The sequence below is a fragment of the Toxotes jaculatrix genome, chromosome 1 (assembly GCF_017976425.1).
Source record: "Toxotes jaculatrix isolate fToxJac2 chromosome 1, fToxJac2.pri, whole genome shotgun sequence".
Taxonomy (NCBI): domain Eukaryota; kingdom Metazoa; phylum Chordata; class Actinopteri; family Toxotidae; genus Toxotes; species Toxotes jaculatrix.
The window spans coordinates 16,888,034-16,914,361 of record NC_054394.1 but is presented as its reverse complement, the minus strand read 5'-3'; the positions used below and the strand labels follow the sequence as shown (position 1 = coordinate 16,914,361).

Sequence of the window (26,328 nt, the reverse complement as noted above, 5' to 3'; positions counted from 1 at the left end):
GTGGCCCCTGGGATGGTATTTAATTTATTATGGATTTATTTGATAATTCACAGTGCAGGGAGAGGGAAGATCGGAAGAGACAGGGATGACACAGATCATACAAGATCCAGGGGAGCCAGCAGGGGGCCCCGCTATAGGATAAATTGTTTGATGTAATTTTCTCCTCATGGGAGCAGCAGGATTGGATGATGTATAATGATCCTGCTATCAAACCAGCAGCCCGAACAGCACTTAATGATAACTCACATGCAAAAACCCGGGAGAGCCCTCCTCCCCCTCCTAATGTAATTGGTCCCCTGTTGTAGCTCCTTGCAGGCTCTCTGCACGGCGGAAGCGCCCCCGTGTGGCGGGCAGGAGAATCGCGGACGCCGCGGGGGGTTTAAAAGCCCCGACTGAGGAGCAGCTGCCCACAGTACCAAGGAGCGCCACACCGGGAAAAGTTTACCTGCAACTGTCACAGTCGACTTTACGGGGGAAGAAACAGCAGAGATGGCAACTCAAGCACAGCAGCCGCCCCACCTGCACCTGGCTGAGCTCACCGCGGCGCAGTTCATCGACATCTGGAAACATTTTGATGCAGACGGTCAGTGTCCAGCTCTTTGAAAAGAGCGGGATTAATTGATTTAAAAAATGAATTTATTAGAAGCTAAAAATAGAATTGCAAGAAAGGTGCATTATTAGACAGTCACGCTTCTGTTTACTATATTCCAACAATTTTATTTCCAGTTAGAATTTAATATTTCTTCTGTTTTTAAAAAAATAATAAATCCAGTGAAGTGCTTGTTTAACAGTAAAATCAAGAACATGAAATAATACATTATATCACTAACCGCTGTAAGAAAATGATTATATTCACTCTATATAATCTGAAAGGAAATCGTTTTAATTTCAGTGTTCAATATTCAGTTTTTTCATGATATTATAAAGTGTGTCTGCGGTAAAAATAAATAAATAAATAAAACTAAAATTATATATAATTTTTGTTTATATATATATATATATATATATATATATATATATATATATATATATATATATATATGAAAGCGTTATAAGAGTTTATTGCTCGTAAGTTGAAATCACTGAAGCATACTTAGTACATTTGCTGTGATTTAAATGTGTCTGAGGGTCTGCAGCGTTTTTAAACCAAGACTCCGTCAGAGGTAAGTTATAGAGGGGAGGCTGGAAAAGAGGAAGAACAGTGAGTGAAATAAAATATACAGAGAGGGGGGAGGGAAACTGAGAGATAAAAAGGAATGAGAGAGAGGGAAGGGGAGAGAAAGAGATGGGGGAGGGAGGGATAAAAGGATGCAAGGGAGGGAGGACGAAGGATAGAGAGAGAGAGGCAGGGAGGGAGAGTGAAAAGGTAAGAAGGGGCGTCTGTTAGGAGGAGCTTCTGAATCTGAGAGCTTACTGGGGCTGAACTGAAGGGGTGTGTGTGTGTACGCGTGTGCGTGTGCACGCGCATGCACATGCGTGTGTACGCGTGTGTGTGCTGGTAGAGGCACACAGCCACTGGCAGCGGATCCTTTACAACGACCAGTATCACAGTGATACCAGTACAAGTACTCGGTTAGTAATCGGTTAGTTGATCAACTATTTTGTTAATTAATTATTTAAGTTATTTTATCAAGTAAAAACACTATTTACTATTTTTCTTAGTCTTCTAGGTTAGAATGTCTTTGGGTAAAAAGACAAAATGGACAAAATTTGAATATATTGACTTTTGCTTTGGGAAAATATGATGACCTATTTATTTGTTTATTATTTATTTATTTTGCTATTTTTAGAGAGTTTATGGACCAAACAATTATTTCATTAATTGAGAAAATAATGAACAGATTCACCAGATTAATCATGAAAATAATCATTAGATGCAGCCCTGATAACACATCGTATTTTACTAAGTGTGATTAAAGCTGAGCTATTAACTGATCATATATTAAATCTTAATCTGCAAAGTAATTCTAGCTGTCAAATCAGTGCAGTGAATTGCCTCTGAATCTAGTGAAGTAGAAGCCTGATGTGACATAAAAATGGAAATTCTTGAGAAAAGTAAAAGTACTTCAAAAACATACTTAAGTATCCTACAGTGCTTTCAAAACGCTCTCTTGACCATTGTTTCTAAACTTTCCCTAAATCTCATGAGAAAAAAAAAACAACTTCTGCATTTTATGGCATGTGATTTTTAACAGATCAGTGAGCAAATATTGAGAAAACTATAGATCAAGAGAGAGTGTAATAAATAGCTACCAGACCAATGGCTTATTGATCCAGAACTTTTCAGACCTGTACACCTGCAGTGCACTGCAGTGAGTTTTTAAACTGTCGTCTTCAAGGAGCTCCACTGGAGAAGTATAGGGGTGAAGTGATATGCTCCAGGGCACCACACCAGTGGTAATGAGGTTGAAGAAACTGCAGCCAATCACTTCCCTATCTTACTGAATAGAATCATGTAGTGAATCACTGAAATGCTTTTATTTGGGGCCCCCAGTAGTGAATAAAAGCTAAAACCTCCCTCTGAAGTCTCACAAGATGTTTTAAAGCATTGCCTTCATCCAGTGTCATTTAATTCTAACATTAATAATCTATAAACCATTGTTCTCACAAACTTGACTGGATAAAAACCTGAAGTTTAGAAGTAGATCAAAGTACGTTTGCAACTCCACGACAGACCACATGGACTGATAGGCAAGACCAGTAGTTTTTACTGGTAAACCAGTAAATTGGAAAATGACTGACCCAGAGGAATTTACTCAAAGTAAATGCATAAGTAAACATAGACTTCACCTCTCCACTCTCCACAGTTGTTGGGGATGTGTTTGTGAGTGATTGTTGTTGGCAATAATTGTATCATGGCAGCAACAAGTTGCTTTTTTGACCACAGCTGCAGAGCAGCAGTGACTGAATGGACTGTGCCTCCTACTGGCTACAGTGAAAACTGGGACAAGCAGAACTAGTCCACATTTGCAGGGAAAGTTGGCGACACACTGGGTGAAATCCAAAGAGTGAAGCATTTTTTCCTCTTGATCCTATAGGATTTCATTCTACTGAACAACTCCAGCTGAATATATAGTAATATCACTATTCCAGCTGAAGAGTGATATTACATCATGTAATGCCTCATGTGGACTTTTATGATATACTCAGTCACCTTTTTGTGTGATCTGTATTTGGCACAACCCTTTATGGCATTTTTTAGCCGATATGAGTGAGGCAGCTGGATTGTATTCAAAGTGCCATTGAGTAGTCGGCAGTTTGAAAATGTTTAGGAAGGGAGAGGGCTGCATCTGCTCAGTGTGCAGTGTGCAGTGGTGCGCTCCATGTGGCAGCTGAGATTTGCGTTGCAACTAAACTCTGGTAGTGGGTCCCAATGAACTGAGAACACAGATATATACACATATAAACACACACACGGTCACACTTCATCATAGGCTATTTGTTCAGAGATACACACTGTGCTGCATTTAATCACCTGATTCAGTTATGCATTAGATTATGAAATAGCAAACTCCACCAGAGAAACATTTCATTACTCAGGTGAAGAGGTTTACAGTTTACTTAAGGTCATTCATTTAAGACTAGGTTTCTGTTGAGACAAACTTTTGCAAAACAAAAAAAAAAACGTTCAGATACAAATACAGTGGGTACGGAAAGTATTCAGACCCCCCTTAAATTTTTCACTCTCTGTTATATTGCAGCCATTTGCTAAAATCATTTAAGTTCATTTTTTTCCTCAATAATGTACACACAGCACCCCATATTGACAGGGAAACACAAAATTGTTGAGATTTTTGCAGATTTATTAAAAAAGAAAAACTGAAATATCACATGGCCATAAGTATTCAGACCCTTTGCTGTGACCCTCATATATTTAACTCAGGTGCTGTCCATTTCTTTTGATCATCCTTGAGATGGTTCTACACCTTCATTGGAGTCCAGCTGTGTTTGATTATACTGATTGGACTTGATTAGGAAGGCCACACACCTGTCTATATAAGACCTTACAGCTCACAGTGCATCTCAGAGCAAATGAGAATCATGAGGTCAAAGGAACTGCCTGAAGAGCTGAGAGACAGAATTGTGGCAAGGCACAGATCTGGCCAAGGTTACAAAAAAATTTCTGCTGCACTTAAGGTTCCTAAGAACACAGTGGCTTCCATAATCCTTAAATGGAAGACGTTTGGGACAACCAGAACCCTTCCTAGGGTTCTGGTCGTCCCAAACTGAGCAATCGGGGGAGAAGAGCCTTGGTGAGAGAGGTAAAGAAGAACCCAAAGATCACTGTGGCTGAGCTCCAGAGATGCAGTAAGAGAAAGTTCTAGAAAGTCAGGCATGACTGCAGCCCTCCACCAATTGGGGCTTTAATATTTATTTATAAAAACTTGTATCATTCCCAAAAAGACTCATGGCTGTATTAGCTCAAAAGGGTGCTTCTACTAAATACTGAGCAAAGGGTCTGAATACTTATGGCCGTGTGATATTTCAGTTTTTCTTTTTAAATAAATCTGCAAGAATCTCAATAATTTTGTTTCTCTGTCAATATGGGGTGCTGTGTGTACATTATTGAGGAAAAAAATGAACTTAAATGATTTTAGCAAATGGCTGCAATATGACAGAGTGAAAATTTTAAGGGGGTCTGAATACTTTCCGTACCCACTGTACATACTATTTGCTGTTACTGTTATGCACAGTAACTTGTGTGTACTCCCTTTCTTGCATGCATTTTCTCACACTTGATCACACGTTCTCGCCACACTTGATCTAACTAAACCCCACTCTGCTGACCCAGCTGTAAAGAACCAACCAAGCAAGGAGGAAGCAGCACTCACAGAAAAATAATTACTGCTTCTGGTAATGTTGAGTGAGTGCTGCTGAACCAAAGTAGAGAAAAACACATATTTCTCTGGAACTTTGTGGGTAAATTTGTAAAAATAGCTTTGAAGTAATGTAAGTAATTTTGTGTTTAATAGGCATCTGCTCTAAACAAACACAGATTAGAAGTATCTAAGTTACTACAATATATAAAATTTTTAGCCACCTGTCAGTGATGCTCTAGCGGTGGGATGCTTTGACTGAAATAACTGCTGGATGGATTGTCGTGAAATTTTCCTTTCATGCATTCATGGTCCCCAGAAGATGAACTGTCTACTACTGTCTTTTGTCATCTTCAAACTTTTCATCTAGTGCCACCATGAGGCTGACATTTTTGGTTTGGTTGTGAGTGATGCTGCTTGTAATCAACAGATAATTGGCCTGTAAAAGTGCATAAGTGCGTAGTGTAAGTGTAAACAGAATTTCATTGTTTGGCTAACCAGGGCTTATCGAGCCATAATCATTAGCAGTTCAAGTTCGAGTAATTAATGGAAAGATGAATGCCAGGTTATAATGAGGCAGTACTGCCTTTAGTTTCTTGTATCATCATAAACTTTGTTCTTGGAGTGATATGTGTATATCTAAAACACCAGCTCAACCAAAGCACAGATGGTGACATGGAGCACCTATCAAATACAATGTGTAAATGAAGCTGTGCAGGGAGATGGGAGGAAGGGGGGGTGGGGTGGGTGAGGGAGAAAATGATCAGAAAGGAAAGTAGATGAGAGGATAAGAGATTAAGAGATGAAGGGGTGAGCGGGACGAATCTCTGCATTTTATTATGTACATCTGTGTTTTATTCTGAATTGAAATAACAATTTTATTAACATTTTTGGTACGATAGAAGGCACGAACCCCAAATCCCTGCTCGGACTGCAGACAGATGGGACTCATTCTTATGATTAAAAAGGGATCGCTGAATGTCCTATATGTTACTCTGTGACTTGCAGGCAAGCCAGTGCAGTAAGTTATTGTATTAAATCATCCGTGGTCATGTGACTGTCAGAAGTACAAATCTGGACAAAGGGACAGAATACCCCAATAAGCATCAGTCTGACTGCCCATTTTCGCCCTTTTAGGCAAGAAAACACTCATTACACTGCTTACACTCCAACTGTGCTGGACTCTTGTGGTCTGTTTTTTTTTTCTCTGTTGCATCACATCACTCAGAATCTCATCCACAGCTAAATGCCAGTTTGGCAAAGACATATGAATGTGAGTGTAAAATAATTTGCAGACAGGAGGTTGTTTCGGTTTGTTGTGCCTTCAGTTCATCAAAGGGAGTTTTCAATTAAAAGTTTTCAGCTGTGTACTGATGCCAAAACATGTTAATCTTAGTGTTGTAATGCTCCAGACTTCCCTCGGGACCTGAATATTGACGACTCTGAATTGTGTTTTGCCTTGTACACAGACTTCAGGGCTAAACTAACCAAATCCTCTAAGAAATGTACAAGCTGATTTGAGTACAGCTGTGATCACATATACCTTCTGGATACAATTCAAGTGAGCAGTTTTCAGAGCTGCTCAGTTGCACTCAATCGCAGAGGACTCGAGACTAGACCAGCGCTCGAGGTTTGGAGACTGTTCCAAAATTGGAAGACCCCCGATGACCTTTAATCTTTCATCCAAATCTAAGTCTTTTAATCAAACTTTTGAACAGTCAACAAAGCTTCAAGCGACTTAACAGCTTGATAACAGAATTTGTGCCAAACTAATTTAGTTCCTCTGGTGCTCCGCAGGAAATGGTTACATCGAAGGGAAGGAGCTGGAGAACTTCTTCAGAGAGCTGGAGACTGCGAGACATGGCGCAGGCGTGGTGAGTGCAGCACATCAGTATTACTGAGTATTTACGGTCAAATTCACCCAAAGTGACTCTTGCCGGTGACATGACTTAATTTAATGTCACATTCTATTTGGCACAAATTGTTCAGTCCACCTTCAATCCATCATTTCACAAAATAATACAAAGACATATTAATCACAGTTATCTAAATTACGTTTATAGGCTACAAATTTGTTTTGCTAATTGAGTTTTGACGGAAACAAATAAGTTCTGACTGGATTGTGCTTTTTTTCCTGGTTCTTCTTTCACTTACATTAACCAAGTGCCGTGAATGCCCAAGGACAGAAAACAAATCAAATCAATTGTCATGTATTGTTCATATTGCTAATAGGTTCCGTATAAACATGTTTGACAGGCAACCTACAGTAAATAATGTTTCCTCATTATGTATGTGGAAACGTCGTCCAGGTGGCATTACATTTCATACAAAACTGAGCTGCTGTTGCAAATTGAGAGTCTGTAAATATAATCTTAATGGCAAGCCTAGTTCACATGTTTTATTATGTAATTGTGTTGAATATATAGTTAAATTAAAGACTGAATTATTAAGTGTCTTTGATCTGTGATTTGATGTACTTGCAGGATCCTTCACATGCTACTTTCAAAGAAAAGATGAAGGAGTTCATGGCCAACTTTGACAAAAACACTGATGGGAGAATTGAAATGTCGGAGGTGAGAACAAATTAAATAAAGATTATGTATCTTCACTGTAAATCATGTGTCCAGTAAAGTAAAAACAAAACAAAAAACAAACAAAAAAAACTCTTCTTGAAAACATAGCAGCTGTTTGAATAAAGCCTACATTTTAAATGTTTCCTGTCTTCATAGATGCAATTTAGATCCTAAACATAAAATATGTGTCTCTGGAATAATAGTCCTTCTGTCTCTTTATCTTCCGCTCTGTAGTTGGCTCAGATTCTGCCCACAGAGGAAAACTTCCTGCTGTGTTTCAGAGAGTTTGTGGGATCCAGTGCTGAGTTCATGGCAGTAAGTTTGTGCAAATTCATTTATTTATATATTTAATTTTTCACCTTCTTTATTCCTCATGACTTGCAATGAGTTCTCATTATATAACTCTGTGTATTAGAACTGCTCTGTCAAACTCTCACACTCATCTAAACATTCGATTTAATGTTTGCAAAGAATTGGGGTTTGAATCAGCCTTGTGACAAGTTAGAGCGCTTGGCTTATGTGGAAACAGTCAAGTAAGATTGTAAATTGTTCATTTTAAGCCTGGATGCTGTGCCTTGAACACAAACACTTACAAAATGTTGGATATTAGAAGCTGCACTACGTATGAGACTTTGGTAACAGTTTTCCCTGACAGCACCGAGATATCACTGATGTAAATTCTCTTCAGGTGTTTTGATGACCAGTTGAAATGAAAAATTTAACTGAACTAAAACTGAAGTTCATATAGTCTATAAATTAGTCTTGTATGTTTTTAACGATTGGTTCTGTTTGTGTACCGTTATTACATATAAAGCCATACTACATTTAAACCTCAGTTTCAAGCCAGAAAAGCATCTATATATCAAACATGAGAGAAAACGGTGAGGCATTGAACATCTGGGCCACTGTGATTGAAAATAACCCACACATACACGCACTTGGTGCACTCTGGTTGAGGAGGGTTTTCGGTGGTGTGATGTTCAGGCTTCTCCATGTGTTAAAGCTATTCTCAGACAAACATACATTATGAATGGGCCGCAGCTTTCTGCAGGGGAAAGGCAGTGAGTGCTGGAAGGGTTTTGGTATCCATCTTTAATGCGGGCTTTGACAAATTCTATATTTACACAATGTCAGAAAACACCACTGCCATTTTTCTTTATTGTAGTCTTTTTTTTAATTATTATTTTTGCTGTGAATCAAGTGTGTATTTCTTATTTGTCATTGTGTTTGAAGGAGCACATGCATTTTTCTAACAGCTTCTGTAACACCATTACTCTTCCCCTGCAGGCCTGGAGGAGGTATGACACTGACCGTAGTGGATATATTGAATCAAATGAGCTCAAGGTAAAACATAATATGTCAAACTCTGGAGTAAAGCTGATTCATGTAGAATCATTTAAAACACTGCTGCTCTGGTAGGAGTTGTACTCTTAGTTTGTGCCCTATGTGATATAAAAAAAAAAGCCCAGTAATTTGTATAAAGCAGCTGATATTTAATACAGATTGCTTTATATAGATACTGTTCATGCTGTTCGTGTATATATGTTTCTCTTTTCATAATTTGTGAGCATATATTCAAAACAAAAGAGAGATAAGTAAATAGACTGAGTGGTTAATGTACAGTATGTGTGAATGCCTATGCAGCAATTACTGTAAACAAACCTTGGTTGAAATGATGAATTCTGTGTCATGCTAGTGGTATAACTGGAGCTACAGCCTCCACTGAACCTGCACATGTATGTAGTTCTGTCCAGCATTATATCATGTTATCGCTGACTGTGGTAGTGTTTCCCTCCTCTCAGGGTTTCCTGTCTGACCTGCTGAAGAAAGCTAACAGGAACTACGATGACAAGAAGCTCAATGAGTACACGCAGACAATTGTGAGCATCGTTTGACACAGAATGTGTTTTTCCTTCACCCTGTTTCTGCAAATTCATAACTCAGAGTTTTGTCACTGTGTAAAATCCATTTATATTAACATGACACGATGACATCATTACTACTCACAGCCCATAAGCACCTCTTAGACCCTGAATTGTGTTTTAAAAGTACATTGTATTAAACATACACTATGCTGTATCTTAATTGAAAATTTAACTTAAGCTGCAGTGATAAAACATGTTGCCTCGGGCATCATTCAAAATTCTCAGTAGCTCTAAGAATTGACATGAGGTTTGGCTGTTTCTGTCTACGCTCAACAGCAATGCCTTCGTGCCCATATGTTCAAACTGTAGCACTTGGCTGCAGCACTTCGACTCCATGTAACTGGAGTAACATCCCTAAAGGCTTGAATTTTAATACTTCACCTGTGCTGCTGAGACATCACTTTTATAGCCACCAGCATCAGTCAGCCATCTGTTCGCTGAACACACTTAACTGCTGCCTTTTAATCTCACTTGAAAGGATATGTTTAATATGTGGTATGTGAGTGTATATACACAACCCGGTCTCATATCAAAATGTGAAATAGCCATGTTTGTCACAGCCTGAAAACTGTGAAATGTTCATGTTTTTTTTTTTGCCCCATTCTATTTCTATTCTTTTCTATAAACCAAACTGTTGTTATGTGGTTGCTATGAACTCTGCCACAGATGAAACCAAGTGGCATGTTTGTTATTGTATATATTTGTTACGTTGTGAGCTATTGAAATATTTCTGTAACTGTTGATGATATCCGTTCAATAAACGTGAACATTTCACAATTATCAGGCCCTAATTGTGAGACTGATACGTTTTGTACTGTGGACAACCGTAGCTATTTCACATTTTGATATGAGACCGGGTTCATATACAGCACATGATGATAAAGTCCCTGTTAATTTTCTTTTTGTGCAGCTAAGGATGTTTGATCTTAATGGTGATGGTAAACTAGGCCTCTCTGAGATGGCAAGGTGAGTGTTATTTCAGCTTAGTTGTCTGTTTAAAATGTTCATTTTTAAGTTTCATTTTTCAAAGGTCGCTGACAACACAAAACTCTCCACTGTGTTTTACCGCAGGCTCTTGCCAGTGCAGGAAAATTTCCTGCTGAAGTTCCAGGTAAGATTATATTCACAAACACACTAGCTTGCTTCAAATTTAGCTCAGGCATAATTTTATTCATGTGGGCAAAGCTGAAGATTTAAGTCTGGTCCCTCTGATGCAGAAAAGCCAGACAACAGTGGACATTCAGGATACAATAGTACAATTCAACATTATTGGATTCACGACAAGAGGATTATTTGTCATCAAAGTGCTGAATGAACATATGGGGCATTGACACAAATGTTGGTTTACTTTTGTTAAGTTCTTCAGGCATTAAATATTACAGTATGACGTTTCTTTCAAAACATGATGAAATCCCAGCTATATTTAGGAGCAACATTTATGTTCCATTAAATCATTTTAATAATTAGAGACAAATTATTCAAGTCCTGTTTTTTTATCTACAACTTTAATTTTCATCTTAAAATAAAAACATATCTTATTGCATATCTTATATCTTATTACACAGCTCATGTATATTCTTACCTAGACATTACAAGGGTAATACACGACCACTATATGTACCATTTTTATGCTTTAAAGTTCCCTGTTTATTGCAGCGTGAGAATGTTAATCTACATAGATCTCCCACATGCATTTTGTCATGTATGTTCCCATACATACATGTTGGCTTGGGAGAGCAGATCAACAATTACTCTCTGACAGAGGATTAGTCTGTCTGATCAGGATTAACTTAACTCTAGCCCCAGTTATCATAATCTCCATGGATTAATATCAGTTCTGGATCTGGTGGGGCTTTTACCACTCTCTAGAAATATCCATCAGTTTCTAACAATTTCCACCGCTCTCTCTCTCTCTCTCTTTCACACAGTGCATCAGGCTCACAGTTAAAGAATTTGACTCCCTCTTCACCTTCTATGACAAGGTGAAAATGTTTGTCTGTGCTATATGTACTGTATCTGTGTTATGCATTGTGTGTATGTGTGTTGTTCCTGGGTTCAGTACTGAAACAAGAGTCTACAGTCAGGCTAGTGGCTCTTTGAGGCTGAGGCTAAATGCTTGACTTTAAATTGATAATGTAATCAGTGAGCGCTTGACTTTCTGTATGGTGGCACCGTGACTTGAGGCTATGACTGAAATATTTCAAGAACTAATGGATGGATTGTCGTGAAATTTGGTACAGATGTTCATGTTCTCTTGGGGATCAATTGTAACAATTACTGAGCTAAACATTGAACTTTATAGCTCAAAGTACCGCTGTGCTGACATACAGCCTCACAGAGCTGCTAACATGGCTGTAGACTCTTTGTCTTGTTTTTACATTAAACAATTTTAGGAAAATCTGTTCTGTCTGTATAATTCAGACCTTCCTCTTTGTCTCTCTCACCAGGATGGTAATGGGTATATTGATGAGCAGGAGCTGGATGCTTTGCTGAAGGACCTCTGTGACAAGAACAAAATGGTAATGAATAGTTAGCGTATTGATTGATCAGTTCAGGTTACTTTTTGTCTTGCCAAATATAGAGCTGAGATGCAATAGCTGCCAACAGTATGGGGGCTCTGCATTGTGTCTTTGTTCCATCTGTAGATAAGTTTGTGCCTTCTGACTGTGACTTTTCTATCTAAAACTCTTTGCTTGTTGGCAGGACGTGGACTCAGCAGGACTGGTGGGGTACAAGAAGAGCATCATGGCGCTGTCTGACGGAGGGAAACTGTACCGCACTGAGCTGGAGATCGTCCTCTGCCGGGACTCCACACTGTGACCTCCCTGCCTGGGACCCTGTTGTCCTCCCCTCACTGTCTCCTCCTTCCTACCTCCTGATGTAACCTGGTGCATGTGTGACCCTTAACCTCGCTCCACCACTTAGAGTGAAAACAAAAGTGCTTCTGAAAGCACAAAGTTTACTGCTGGCCCTGCTGTTTTAGCTTTATAACTCTCTGAGTTTTTTTTTTTTTTTTCTTTCTTTTTTTAACTTTAGGTGCAGTCCCATAGTGAGATAGCCATAGCAATGACTAGCGGAATATGTTGGGTATTCATTTATTTTACTTCCCATTTTTAATATGCATTTGTATTTTTACAGTCATATCATATCTATATATGTTCTTCTCCCACTGAATTTAAAATGGATACCTCTGTTCTGTAGCATCTGTTCATTTATTTTTATTTGATTTAATATAATCTTGTTTTATTTGATGAGGCTTGAAATGCTCTATTAAAGATATTAATGAGAGATGAATAAATATAACATGACAACTTTTGTCCCATTTATTCAGTTGTGTGAAAAAGTCATATCTTGATCTGAATGATGCTCTTTTACCACTCACCAATCAGGGTGATGATTTCACTGTTTCTACGGTGAAAGGTTTGTTTGGCGTTTTCTCTCTGTGGTGTGTAAAAGAAAATACACCCCCCCCCCCACCCCCACTCTGAGCTTGTGTGGCTCCAGTGAAGATTACTGCTCTTGTACAGATGCCCAGAGCAAGAATGTTTCCTCCAGAGCGCTCCACCTTCACTTTCTAATCTCCTGGTAACAGAAAATGTGTAGTAGAAAAAGCTTGTGCTGCTCCATTTTTCATAGAGTCTCCAAAGCCTCTGTAGCACTTGGAGATGAAGTGAACAGAGTAGGATCAGCTGAGAGACCAACAAAAATACAGCAGGATGGTTGTCTCACGCTTGCCTACACGTATACAAATCTGGCATAAGCCAGCATGAGAAAATACAACATGGCAACCAAAGATTTGCACTGTTAAATAACTGAAACATGTCTCTCTCATCCAAATGTATCTGAACTTCAATACATCATTATACAAAACATATTCTATAGGATAGTCCTAATTATATTTGCCTCTATAATATGTGGATGACAATATATCTTTATTATTCATTATATATTGGTTATTTCACATTCACCATTGACTGAAATGACAGCTCTTTTTATTAGATGATGCCCTTTTACATTTCTTTCTCTTGGACAGAGTCACCATGCCCCCATATTTCAGCATTATGGAAAAGTCTACCTTCCATAAATTAATCATCAACTCATTCATCTTTAATTGAACTCACTATCTTTAAAGCACACCCCTTCACACACACCACGACTGCAACTACACAGACACTCACTTGTACACAAAAACAATACAGTGCTCACCTCCTTACACCCAGTGTTCAGTGTTATACAGATGTGGGCATACAAATACACATACACAGAAATACACAAGGGCACACAGTGAAACACTGTACTGTAGTCCAAGCTGTTAACTGCTGACAACAAGGAAAAAGAGCGTTATCTCCGCTCTGATTCCTTCACACACATCAGTCCCATTCAGTGAGAGGAATGAGACATGAAAGCAAAAAAGACAGATGAGATTCCCTCTGTTATTTACCCCTCTGTACAGCTGCACACACACACACACACACACACACACACACACACACACACACACACACACACACACACACACACACACACAGGATAGTAGACACAGGTTACTCATTTCTTGATATGAATATTATGAATTTAAAGGCAAATACTGTGCTGATTTCTGGGGCACTAAAAGTATAAAGACAGCCGGCCCATCTCCCAACATGCACCACAAGTAGTGATGGCTGATCGAGACTTTGTTGTAGCTTCAACACCTGATTCAAACAAATGGTTCATTACCCGAGGCTTCAATGACACAGTGCTCGAGTAGGACATCTAGTGGTCAATAAAATGAAGTGCAATCAAGATGTGTCATTTATTGCTTCATGGATTGTTTGGGTGGCATTGTTTTGTTGATTGTTTGGTGGCCCTGTGTGTATAATATAAAGCCAGACCGCGACAGAAGGGACGGGCGGCGGGCATTGTGGGTAATTGAGGGCCCTGTGTGTATAATATAAAGCCAGACCGCGACAGAAGGGACGGGCGGCGGGCATTGTGGGTAATTGAGGGCCCTGTGTGTATAATATAAAGCCAGACCGCGACAGAAGGGACGGGCGGCAACAGGGACAGACATTTACGATGAGCACCTGAAGGCAACACACTACAAACCATACAGTCTATGATACAAACTCATTCACTTTTCTACAGTTTGGTTTGCAGAAATGTTCATACGGATTATTGTTTTGCTATGGATTAAAAAGGGACATGTTAATACTAATGTCATTCAATAAGTACTCAGAACTTTACTAAAAAGTAGCATTACCATATACTGACAATTATTCTGTTAGAACTTTTCTGCTAAAAAAGACTCAGGTGGGTGGCAGGGTTGGGAGAGTGTGGGAGCCGTCCCCTCTCCCAGCATGCACCACCAGCATAATATGCATATTATGCATGTGAATGCATTGTGGAAACAGTACAACAATGTATCGATATTAGAAAATGTACTTTGTAATTTGTACTTTTGAATACTGAAGTATGTTTAAAAGCAAGTACTCCACAGTAATTAACTCAAGTAAAATTTTGACCGAGCAACTTTTATGCATAGTTGAGTAATATTCGACAAGGACTGTCTATACTTTGAGTCCCGTGTTGGGATTGAGTATTTTTTTCTCCTCTGGTGACACTTTACATTTTTCTAATTTTTGACTGTTTTTACTTCTACAGCTTTCGCACAAATCTGGACTGCTCAGTCCGCTTGTGCTGTTCCAAATATGTCAGTCGCCTTGATGAGTAGGACATCTTCCAGTTTCTGTGGAGTATTGTGGTGGTTGATGAAATAATGTTGGTTGCAGGGCTGAAACATAGCAGGTTCATATGCACCAGCTTTTGATTAAGATAGAGCCCTGCAGATTTTTACATTACAGGGACCTACATGTAGAAACTGGGTTTTTATGTATGTACGTATGCATGTATGTTGGTCTGGTGATTTGGTGATTTCTTCTAATTCAAATAGAAGAACACAGTGGTCCTTTGTGGCATTTTGTGGTCAGGGTGTGGTCTCTTATGGTGTGGTCTCTCTATGTTCCTTAGCCAAAGAACGTCACATTACAAGTTTATGCATACAGTATTCTTCCTCTGTTTTTACAGGTTACCTTGAGAAGCACCCATCAAACAGACAAAAGTTAAACTTCTTTTTTGGACTGCTGGGAGACTACATCATCGCCATAACTGGCCATTGAAAGGGCGTCACCATCAATATGATGCGGGAGGAGGTCGAGATCGCAGACAGAACCAAGACAAGTGATAATATGTCAGTGTTGAGTTCACACCTTGTTTCTGTTGGCGGCGGCCACTGTGGGTAATTGTGAGCCCTGAGCTGTGTGTATAAAGTAAGACCGCGACAGAAGGGACGGGCGGCAACTGGGACAGAAAACATAGTTTTTTTTAAATAGTGTTGTACTTGGATTTCCTTTAGTGTGTTTTCATTTGTGTGATGGATTTGTGCTATTCAGAATATTTATTCCATATTTTATTGGTATATTATTCCATTAAGTAATAAAATTATATTGTTTTTATTTTATTTTATATTATTATTCTCTGCTGTTGTTAAGTGTGATTGTGTATATTTTTGCTACTTTTATGTATATAGACTATATTAATTTAATTTCTGATAACTTTCATTTCTAAATTGTTTTGGCAATGTTGGAGTTGGAGAATGTTATAAATATCGTTAAAACATGGCTGTTTGTATCAAGTGTCTTTTCTTTCTTTTGGGGGGGAAGTGGGGGGAGGGGGGGCGCTCGGAGGGGGTGTCGCCCAGGGAGTAATTCAATGTAGAACCGCCTCTGGTCACTGACATTATCATAGAGTTCAAAGCACTGTTGTGCTTAACTGGAACCCCCCAGCTGCTAGCATGGCTGTAGACTCTTGTAAGTCTGTGCCTCTCATGTCCAGCAATACTGGACCTCTGTCGGGGTTTCGCATCTCCCAGCATGCACTGCAAGCATGCATGTATGCACCCCGAACAACAGAAGACCATGTTTGTTATTTGGCATGGCTGTAACCCTACATAATCTTCACTTATATTTTGTGTTGTGAAACATTGAAATGGTGCTGGTACATCCATGAGATGTGTTCTACAAATACAGACTGATGTCATTATCACATTGTCTTGGTGCAAACAAATTATATCATGGTATGTTTTGGGCTTCGTTGGTAAAGAGGGTGTGGTTGAAGAACAGGGCAGTGGGTGTGCTTGTGTAACTGTTTTGAGTTTTGATTAAGACTCAATCGATTTCTTCTTTTACAAACTATTTCCTAAGCCTTGGAAAAAACTCGTTCACACGGCACAGATGAGGCTGGGGTACACAGAAAATGCTTGGCTACTTGATACAGATTTGGGTATCTATCTAATTTATACAATATATATCTATTGCTCTATCTACACTGATTCTCCAAAAATACGCTATCAACACTTCTAACTCTCAAAACACCTAATACTAATGTATATTTCTACACTGTCCGACACTTTCTCTTGAGTAAAAAAAAAATATCTGAGTACTTCTTCCACAACTGATGGACACATCTGTCCTGTACGCTTTGAAGAAACGTTTATCTGTAAAATAAAAGATTAAAAAAGAGACTGTATTTGGAGTTGTGCTCTCCACACCACACCGGTCTCGGGATTAACTGTCACATTACAATCTCAGTGTGCGTCTGCACGTCCGTCAGCACGTTCTCTGAGCGTAGCGGCGTAGACGTCTCTGCCCTTCACATCCGTCCACATCCTACTAGGCTCGACTCCCAAGCGCAGCACAGCGATGGCCCTTCTCAAGTCAAACAAGGTGATCTACTGTCTCGGGAACATTTCCCCATCCCTGGGACTTCTGTCCACCCGCCACAGGTAAAACAGCAGTAATACGCTCAAACGCATCGGACAGAGAGACGCACATGTACAACGGTATTGGTTATTTAGCGGCGTGCTGTCACGTTAGATTCGCAGCTAGCTTAACCAGCAGACAAGTGGATTTTTTAACTTTAACGTCAACGGTTCCGTCAGTCATAAGGTTTATGTTTATGCACCACTGCTCTGTGATCAGTTTAGCCACACTAGCTGGCTAGCTATCATAGACAGGGGTCAAACGGTTTCAAAAGGGCCCGAGTGCTTTGTGCGGTTAGCTCCTGTGTTACAACGTTTTATGTCCCTGCAGCCCCTCAGGTCAGCACCTGTTACTTCAGACATCATCTTCTTGTGAGCATTAAAGCTGACCTGAGAGGGCAATTTGGCGATGCTATCAGTGAAATGTGCTAGTGATGAAAGTCACGCTGTGATGTGTCAGTAGCAAGTGCCCGAGGAGCAGTCTCCGGCGCATACGAGAATATAACAGCCCGGTTAAGTTTGGTGCGTTGTACATAAATAGTTTATAACAATGGATCATTTGGGCTGGCTGTGATTTCTCTTTATTTGGGGTTTATTGGCAACTTCTTACGAGGATTTACACGATCGCGATGGCTTCAGTGTGCCAGATCCCACGCACAGTTTGAGCCAAGCGACTTGTCGTAGTTAGGGGAGTCGTGTGATTTGATTGGCTGTTGTGTTCCGCCTTTGGTCGCCGATTGGCTCATTTCTAGCGGCGATGCTGAGACAGGCACCGGTGTCCTTTCTGGCTCCGCTTGGAGGGCAAACTTGTCTGGATCTGCCACTACGCTTATAAATGTTTATATGTAGCTCCCGTAAATATGAATAGTTTTATCGGACGTTTTTTGCTCGTGTCCCTCTTCCTGATATTTGTTTCTGTTTTCGTAGGTGTAACATTAGGTTTCCTTTTTTCTGACGTCACGTTTCTGCCTGTGAGGGTGTGCTTCGCAGTTTCTTCTTTTGACTTGTCGTCTCATGTTCAAGCACACTGGCCTGGTTCCCAAGAATGGATGAATGACAATAGGTTTTTTCCCCCAAACGCTTGTAACCAGACTCAAGAGCAGTTAACTGAGAAGAAGCACCGTTCTAAACACTGCAGTTCTTTAACTTAACACAAAGGCCTTTGGTCCATTGATCACCGATAACTGTCAGTCACTGTGATGTTTATATAAACCCTGAAGTTCAGCTGTTCAAAGGTTCTGTGTGCATGCACACTACAGGCATAATGAGACCACCTGAACCCAAATGCTCCCTTACATGTAGCATTTTTGATACTGGGATTCTTAATTGTACAATAGTGGTGAAATACCTGCAGCCTCTTGCTGCTTCCTATATTCCACTGGACTTGTGCAATGAAAATAAGGAAATCTTATCTAATCTTAAGCAGCAGAAATATATTGCTATTGCCCCTATATATGAAAGAATCACATACAGGGAGTTGCGATAGCAGCAGGTACATTTACAGTACAACATCATCAAAAACTGCAACCTCAAACAACTAGTCTGTACTATCAAGGTGGTTTCCATTCATGTTGCTTTTTTATTGCATCGTGTTGTAAATTGCAGTTTCGACTCAGTCGGTAGTATCAGAGCCTCAGGATCAAATGCCCCATTGTGTTTAAATGTACAGTTCCAAGGGCGAACTCAGCCTTACAGTTGTTAAGTAGTGTGAACTGACATGTTTGTCAGTGAACTGTCGCTACTAAATAAACAAGTGTGATTTTTAAAATGATCAGTAGGAGATTAGAGACTCTTGCCCTTTACAAAGTGTTCAGTTCTAAATTTAGCTGCAAAGTTTATAGGGTTTACAAAGTAGAAGAAACCTGAGACGACGTGCGAGCAGCAGTGCAGTGAAGCCCACGACACGCAACAATCCACGTTTATCAAGCAGATGTGTGACAGAATGTATTTAATTAATGTAAAGCATAAAAGGTTACAGCTACAAGACAATTGTTATATTAGCAGCAATCCATTGTGGCACTCTCTTGTATTGTTTTCTCGCTTGTAATGTAGGCTTTATGTTGTTGTTGTTTTGTTTTTTTTTACCAAATATGTATTCATTTCTGTATGCATTTCTTTCGTCTTATCTGCCTCCAAATTGGAACTGGGCAGTCCCCTGTTACTGAACATAGACTTTCATTTTGAGTGGTAGTTGCATAGTATAAAAAATTGAAATGTAGAACAATATACTCCTTAATTAATGTTTGCAGAGCTTAACAGTGAATTCATCTTTCTTTGTTGGCTTGTTAAAACCTTTAAGTAGTCTTTATTGGATATCATAAACTAGATATCCACAGATTTCACATTGTACTATACATATAAAATTCTCAATGTAGAGCACACAGCATGCGCAGATGGCTCAGACTGTGTTTGAGTCATCTCCATACTGATGATACTACCTGAAACATCATGAGCTGATGTTCCTCAGGCCATTTTGGATTCTTTTTTTTTTTTGTAACTCGATCCATCCTCTTTCCGAGTTTCATTTGCTTTAGAAACTTATTTTTTACTTTCTATAAAGCCTGATGTGTGTAGACTTACGTATATCTTATTGTGGTATGATGTACATAATAAATCTAAAATAGTTCTAATCTGTTTACACAGGCTGCAACACTGTCATGTGCATGATAAGCTGTAGACTGTCAGGCTGAAGTCAAGAGGTCAGAGTGCATGACCTTTTCACATATGATATGGAGCTCACATTTGCTGCCTTTAATGCTGGTCTACTCACTTACTCTTCTGCCTTTACTTTAGTTTTTTTCTCATTTGCTTGTTTTATGCGTGTTCATAATTACATTTTCTTTAATGATCACATTTTCTCAGTATCATGGTTCCTACTCCAATATGTGTAAGAAGTGGTGACTGAGTGAATGTGGGAGTGATTTCTGAAACAGTGTGTGTTTTAGACCCAGATTAACTGTTGTTCTTGTTTTTGGACTCTGGACCTTCTAAATGGATTATAATGTTTGTTTCATGAAACCTGTGCCCACTGAGCATGTGTTGTTCATGAGACCTACGACAGTGTGGTATCCTCGGGTCACATGAGAAGCTAAGCTTGAGCATTAGGCCCACAGCATGTCACAGGAGCATGGCTAATACAGCTATAACATTAGTGTGGCCAGTGTCACTTAAGGTCATGGAAGCTTAAGAAGCAGCACATTTCATTACGCTGTAAGGATGCATGAGTGTCCATGCTCATGTGCAGTTTTCCAGTACAGTGCTCACAGATGAACTCTTGTCAGTGAACTCTTGAATCTCCTCAGTGTCTGTAGTCCCATTCACATCATCATTCACCTGCTTTGGTGTCTTTGCAGCTCATGGTGGGGCGGAGTGCAGATGGGTCCCCCTGATCCCATCCTGGGGGTGACCGAGGCCTTCAAGAGGGACACCAACCCCAAGAAGATGAACCTGGGAGTGGGAGCCTACAGGGATGACCAGGGCAAGCCCTTTGTGCTCAGCTGTGTCCGCAAGGTATAACTGTCACCAAGCTCTCTGGGAATACTCTAATACTACAGTGTGTCGTCTCATATCACACAAACACGCACACACACACACACAGAGTGATTTGCTCCATGCAATTCAGATATCACCAAGTTCTACCAGAGGGATTAAAGCAGTCATATCATTGCATCTTAGAACGAGAGAGCCACAATACTCCACTCTCAGATTGTGTGCCCTCTCATGCAAGCTTTTTTGAAAATGGAGGGGTCACTCAGGGTTGAATGGTTTACATTTTGACCGGGTGTCAGGCGGGTTAAAAAGGGTGCTGCTGCTCAGGGTCGTTCTCATTGGTTCGTTCTTGCTTTGTCATCCTGAGCTCAGCTTCTGCAGCTCTGTGGAACATCAGCGTTTCTGAACATGTTAGCATTCAGGGTATCTTGGGGTGAAACACATGTTAATATTTTGGAGTATTTCTGCTTTATCATCATGAGAAAGTGTGTCTGCATCTACGTTGAGTCTAACAAAATGCCAACTAAACCAGAGATGTTTTATGTACAAAGTAGTGAATACCAGTCAAGGAAATTACTGTAGCTGTGTTTTATACCTTTTGATATTGAAACTTTCCTTTTAGGCAGAGGCTATGATTGCAGCCAAACAGCTGGATAAAGAGTACCTTCCCATCGGTGGTCTGGGGGAGTTTACCAAGGCCTGTGCCCAGCTGGCCCTTGGTACCGATAATGAGGTCTTGAAGAGCGGCAGGGTAAGTTTGGGTGTTAACTACTCCAAACTAACTAAATGTTCAAACCAGGTCTGACAGTTTTAAGTCCAGATTTCTTCTCCCAACAGAACATCACTGTCCAAACCATCTCAGGAACTGGATCTCTGCGCATCGGAGCCAACTTTTTGGTGAGGTCCTCTCGTATTGGCCTTTCAGCACAAACTGATATTTAGGTCAGATCATCTCACCATGTCTTTCCCTCGCCACAGTCTCGTTTCCACGGAGGTCCACGTGATGTGTACCTGCCCAAACCCTCCTGGGGGAACCACACACCCATCTTCAGAGATGCTGGCATGCAGCTCAAAGCATACCGGTACTACGACCCCTCCACCTGTGGCTTTGACTTCAAAGGAGCTCTGGAGGACATCTCGGTAAGACATTAATGAGAGACTCACCCGAAGTGGGCAAGGAGCTTGTGTGAAGACAACATTTTTTTTTTCATTTGAAGAGATTAGGTTTAGGTTAGTTAGTTGGTTAGTTTTCAGTTTTGTTAGGAATTGAGGTGTTAACCATTAAGGTTGGGTCATGAGGTTTTTCCAACATCGTCACCCAGTGTTCAGTGTATTTGTATAATGCTGCAGTGAAAACACTGTAGCCTAAGAGAGTCTGTGTTATATGTGATATTGAAGGGTGACTAACCAAAACCTTCTTTTATGTCCCAGAAAATCCCAGAGCAGAGTGTGATCTTGTTGCATGCCTGTGCCCACAACCCCACCGGTGTGGACCCCAGGCCTGAGCAGTGGAAGGAGATCGCAGACATTGTGAAGGTGGGTACACATTTTCTCAGGAAAAGTCTGTGAAATCTACGCAGCTACGTTTCAATAAAATGTCAGTACATATTTCCCTTTATCTCTAAATCTAATAATCTGTTACAGTTCAAAAGCCACAACTGATAAGCACTGTACTTTTATCCAGCTGTTATCACTTGCAACATTATTAACTCGTTGTCTCTGTCTGCGTCTCTGTCCTATGTCCTTTGTCCGTTCTTTCTCACCTCACAGAAGAGGAATCTGCTCGTGTTCTTCGACATGGCCTATCAGGGCTTTGCCAGTGGAGACATCGACCGTGATGCCTGGGCTGTGCGCTACTTCATTGAACAGGGCCACAACATCCTGCTGTCCCAGTCCTATGCCAAGAACATGGGACTTTATGGTCAGTCAGAATCCTGTACAAGCTATTATTAAATAAGTATCAGTAAAGATGACATGCAGTTAACAGTGCATATAAGATCTTCTATTGAAACATGACCATGTCTGGATGTGACCATCAGAGAATGGAAAATCTACCATGTGACTGAGTGAAATTTAGCTTGTGTTTTACCACCACCCAGTGGTAAATTAGTTACTTTACACTTAGGTGGTCAGCACAGCTGCTTATAAGGTATCAACTCAGAATATGCCCTAAAGCAGTCACGTTTCTATTGAGTATTGCTTCTTAAGATACATTCACATTGTATGGTTCTTTGATTTTTAAGTCATGAATGTTAGTAGATTCACGCAGTTTCCCTGTTTCACATACATGAGTTGGTCAGACTCACTGTAAATCACTTTTTTTTAACAGTCAGTGTGCACGTTGATATTCACAGGTGAACGTGTGGGAGGCTTCACTGTGGTGTGCAACGACGCAGACGAGGCAAAGAGAGTGGAGTCTCAGCTTAAGATCCTCATCAGACCCATTTATTCCAACCCACCAATGAATGGCGCCAGAATTGCAACAACCATTCTCAACACACCAGATCTGCGCTCACTGTGGTATGTTCTTATAGATCTATATATACACATACTGTACATCTACTAAATGTGTAAGTTTGGATTTTTGTTAAAACCCTAGCCTCAAGTCTCTATGTTTCATATGCACCAAACTGGTCAAGATATTTTCCAAAACCTATTTCTTGATCTGTCTCACCCTGCTGTCATCCATCCCAGGCTGGAGGAAGTCCATGGTATGGCTAACCGCATCATTAAGATGAGAGAACAGCTGGTGGCAGGACTGAAAAAGGAGGGCTCCTCCCACAACTGGCAGCACGTCATTGACCAGATCGGGATGTTCTGCTTCACAGGCCTCAAACCTGAACAGGTACTCACACACACAATTTTAGTTTTGGCAGCTGACAATAAAGAACGACAGAAACCTTTTTTTTTTTGTTTGTTTGTTTTGCCAACAATGGGCCTAATACGTGGTCGTACAAACAAGATATAACATGTTAATAATTAAATATTAAATATATAAAATTGTGTTTTTTAATCCCTTGCCCCTTTTTATACTCTTATACCGCACCATTAACCTGTGTCATGTTCACCATAGTTTGTGTTCTTGCTTTGATCAGCTCTTCCCTGAAAGTGGTAGTGAAAAGCAATTATTTTGAAAGGTTATGATGCAGAGAAACACTCTTAATTAGAATTAGTAAGTAAAATGAATCTTTCTGGACCTCTTTATTATTAAAGTACTCACTGCTGTATTTGTTGTGTGTGTGTTAATGTATTTTCTTGCAGGTTGAGCGCTTGACAAAGGAGTTTTCCGTGTACATGACTAAGGATGGCAGAATTTCCATGGCAGGCGTGTCCTCTGGAAACGTGGGCTACCTGGCACAGGCGATCCACGCCGTTACCAAGTAGAGTGGACCCTGCTGGGAGAGCTACAAAATCAAAGCAGGAGTGTTAACGAGGAGCTTTATGTGTCACTTATTCTCTGTCTGCTCCATTCCACCTTTAGAAAAGAGCTCAATACTTAGACATGTTCTTAATTGGATTTCATTGGAGTTCAACTTTGTCCCAGTTCGAGCGGTTGCTGCAGTTTTTTCTTTTTTTAAACATTTCACTGAACAGGCTCCCCAGCCAAATTGTAAAAGGCAAGATTTCTCCCTTTACTGACTGAGCTAATGTCTTATCTTTGCTTATTCATTATGTGGAATCAACTGCTGGCTGTGCATCAGTGTCCTAAATGTGCACTGTTTATATGCTGTGGACCCACTCACTATAAAACATAAAGGAACTAACACCAGGGGGATGGTTAGGCTGTGCATTTGGTTTACGTGCAAGGTGAGATCTCTGTAGAAAATGTGATTTCTTTTCTTTCTTAATCTTGACGGTTAAGTTGTAGCACTTTATAAGCTGTAAGGCACTGTTTGAGTTTCAAGATTAGGCTGTCACTCTCTTTCCAGCATTAACAGTCAATCAGGTAATCAATTCACTCTCAGGCTAATCTGTGGTTGTTCATCTGAACTAATTAATCATCTGATAATTTAGTGTCCTTATTATCTCTGTTTGGAATTTGCCCACCCATCTCCCTTGCTTTCAGTACTTTTCCAGTAGGATTTGCCCCCCCCCCCCCCCCAACAAACAAGCACACAAGCCAAAAGAGTTAAACTCAGCACAGAGAAGCAATCAATACAAGTTGAATAAATTCTACAATGAAGAGGTTTTTTTTTCATATTCCACCATATCCCAAAACCAAATGCCCCATTTTTTTTCTTTTCATAATGCTTTGTATTTGATCTCAGTACAAATGTCTCTCCGTGTGTTCAATAAAGAGAAATGGGGGACCTGATTGGGGTGAACACTGGACAGTTAATGAAAAAAAATATGCGCTCGTTGCTCATTCACTCAGACATCATGTTTCAGTGTATGACTCTGTTCATCATTAAGACTGATGGCATAGATGGCATTTAGGAATGTGGGGTTTCACCCTCGTCTGCTCATACTTCGGAAACTTCTGGCACATTGCCTCCATGTTTTGCATTCTGTCATGAAATAATGGATCATTGGTCATGTACCTTATTGAACAAACAATAAATTATTATAGAGTAATCTATTCTAATGTGTGTGTGTGCGATTTTTTTACATTTTAACTTTTCCCCTTCCTAATGTGTTTAACCTCCAGTTTACCAACCTTTCCATACTTATGTGTCTGCATCCTGCTTACTTTGATTGATGGCTTATTTTGCATTACAATTATATGTAAAACTGTAGGTCTACATGAAGATAATGAGACAATGTCATGATGATCAACTTAAAAACTTACATAGAATGAAGCAGTGATAGTTTTTTTTTCACTAACTGGAAGTGAGGCAATACTGAGCTGTGAGGCCTTAGATAATGAACCAGGGCCCATCTACAAAAGACAGCTGGTTTCAAGGCCCTAATCATTTCAGTTTTTCTCAGCACATTACTAAATGATGCTGCAGTCTGCCACAGTGTGATTGAGACACAGTGAAACTGGTTCTTAAGGGGTCTCATGGAAACTTGTTGGTAATCAGGCCCTGAGCCACAGTGGACCAGGACTAGTAAAGTTCCACTCATGTTTCAGTGCAGCATTGATTTGGTGTTTATCAGACATTTAACTAATTGTATCAAATTCTAGAAATCCCATCAGACTTCACCTGTAAATTCAACAGTGGTGGAAGCGTTTGTACTTCACTTGACCTTTTACCCCACTACAATTATTTGACAGCTTTCATTCTTAGTTACTTTACAAATCAAGATTTTCACATGCAAAACACATCACCAGCGTATAAAACATGATCCATTATTATAAATTAAACAATCCAACAATATATAAAGCACATTTAAAGTGGAGCTGAAACAATTAGCCTATTTACAAAGAATGAAATTGATTTGAACTACTAACTATTAATTTTTATACAAAATGCATACAAAATATCATACAAAAAAAAAAAAATCAAAATCAAAAATCATACAAAAAACACAAATTTTACAAGCCAAGGAACCAGTTGATTAATTGAAAAAATAATCATTAACTGTAGCTCTAATTTAAACAGTTTAAAATCAGCTCTACCTCAAACGGCTACAACAATAAACTACTGCTTATGAGGTGATGCATCAGTAATAATAATCAAATTCTGGACTGAGTACTTTTATTTGTAATAGTTTTAGTAAATTTTCCTGCTAACTTATATACTTCAACTTAAATATTTATTTATTTTAGTTTAATAGTTTAT

At 39.7% G+C, this 26,328-nt stretch overlaps 2 protein-coding genes across 2 annotated transcripts; both read left to right on the top strand.

Annotated features, from left to right (window-relative positions):
• Nucleotides 1–422: 422 nt before the first annotated feature.
• Nucleotides 423–12,597, top strand: LOC121180568 (calretinin-like). The gene is made up of 11 exons (XM_041036091.1): nucleotides 423–583; nucleotides 6,615–6,691; nucleotides 7,301–7,390; nucleotides 7,625–7,705; nucleotides 8,678–8,734; nucleotides 9,193–9,270; nucleotides 10,226–10,281; nucleotides 10,387–10,426; nucleotides 11,244–11,297; nucleotides 11,763–11,834; nucleotides 12,019–12,597. The coding sequence occupies exons 1-11, from the start codon at nucleotides 490–492 to the stop codon at nucleotides 12,133–12,135; spliced, it is 816 nt and encodes a 271-aa protein (XP_040892025.1). The 5' UTR covers nucleotides 423–489; the 3' UTR covers nucleotides 12,136–12,597.
• A 4,373-nt stretch (nucleotides 12,598–16,970) lies between these two features.
• got2b (glutamic-oxaloacetic transaminase 2b, mitochondrial) lies at nucleotides 16,971–25,181 on the top strand. The gene is made up of 10 exons (XM_041037543.1): nucleotides 16,971–17,137; nucleotides 20,467–20,623; nucleotides 21,225–21,353; nucleotides 21,440–21,499; nucleotides 21,581–21,742; nucleotides 22,034–22,138; nucleotides 22,373–22,523; nucleotides 22,957–23,122; nucleotides 23,297–23,447; nucleotides 23,864–25,181. The coding sequence occupies exons 1-10, from the start codon at nucleotides 17,055–17,057 to the stop codon at nucleotides 23,984–23,986; spliced, it is 1,287 nt and encodes a 428-aa protein (XP_040893477.1). The 5' UTR covers nucleotides 16,971–17,054; the 3' UTR covers nucleotides 23,987–25,181.
• Nucleotides 25,182–26,328: the final 1,147 nt, after the last annotated feature.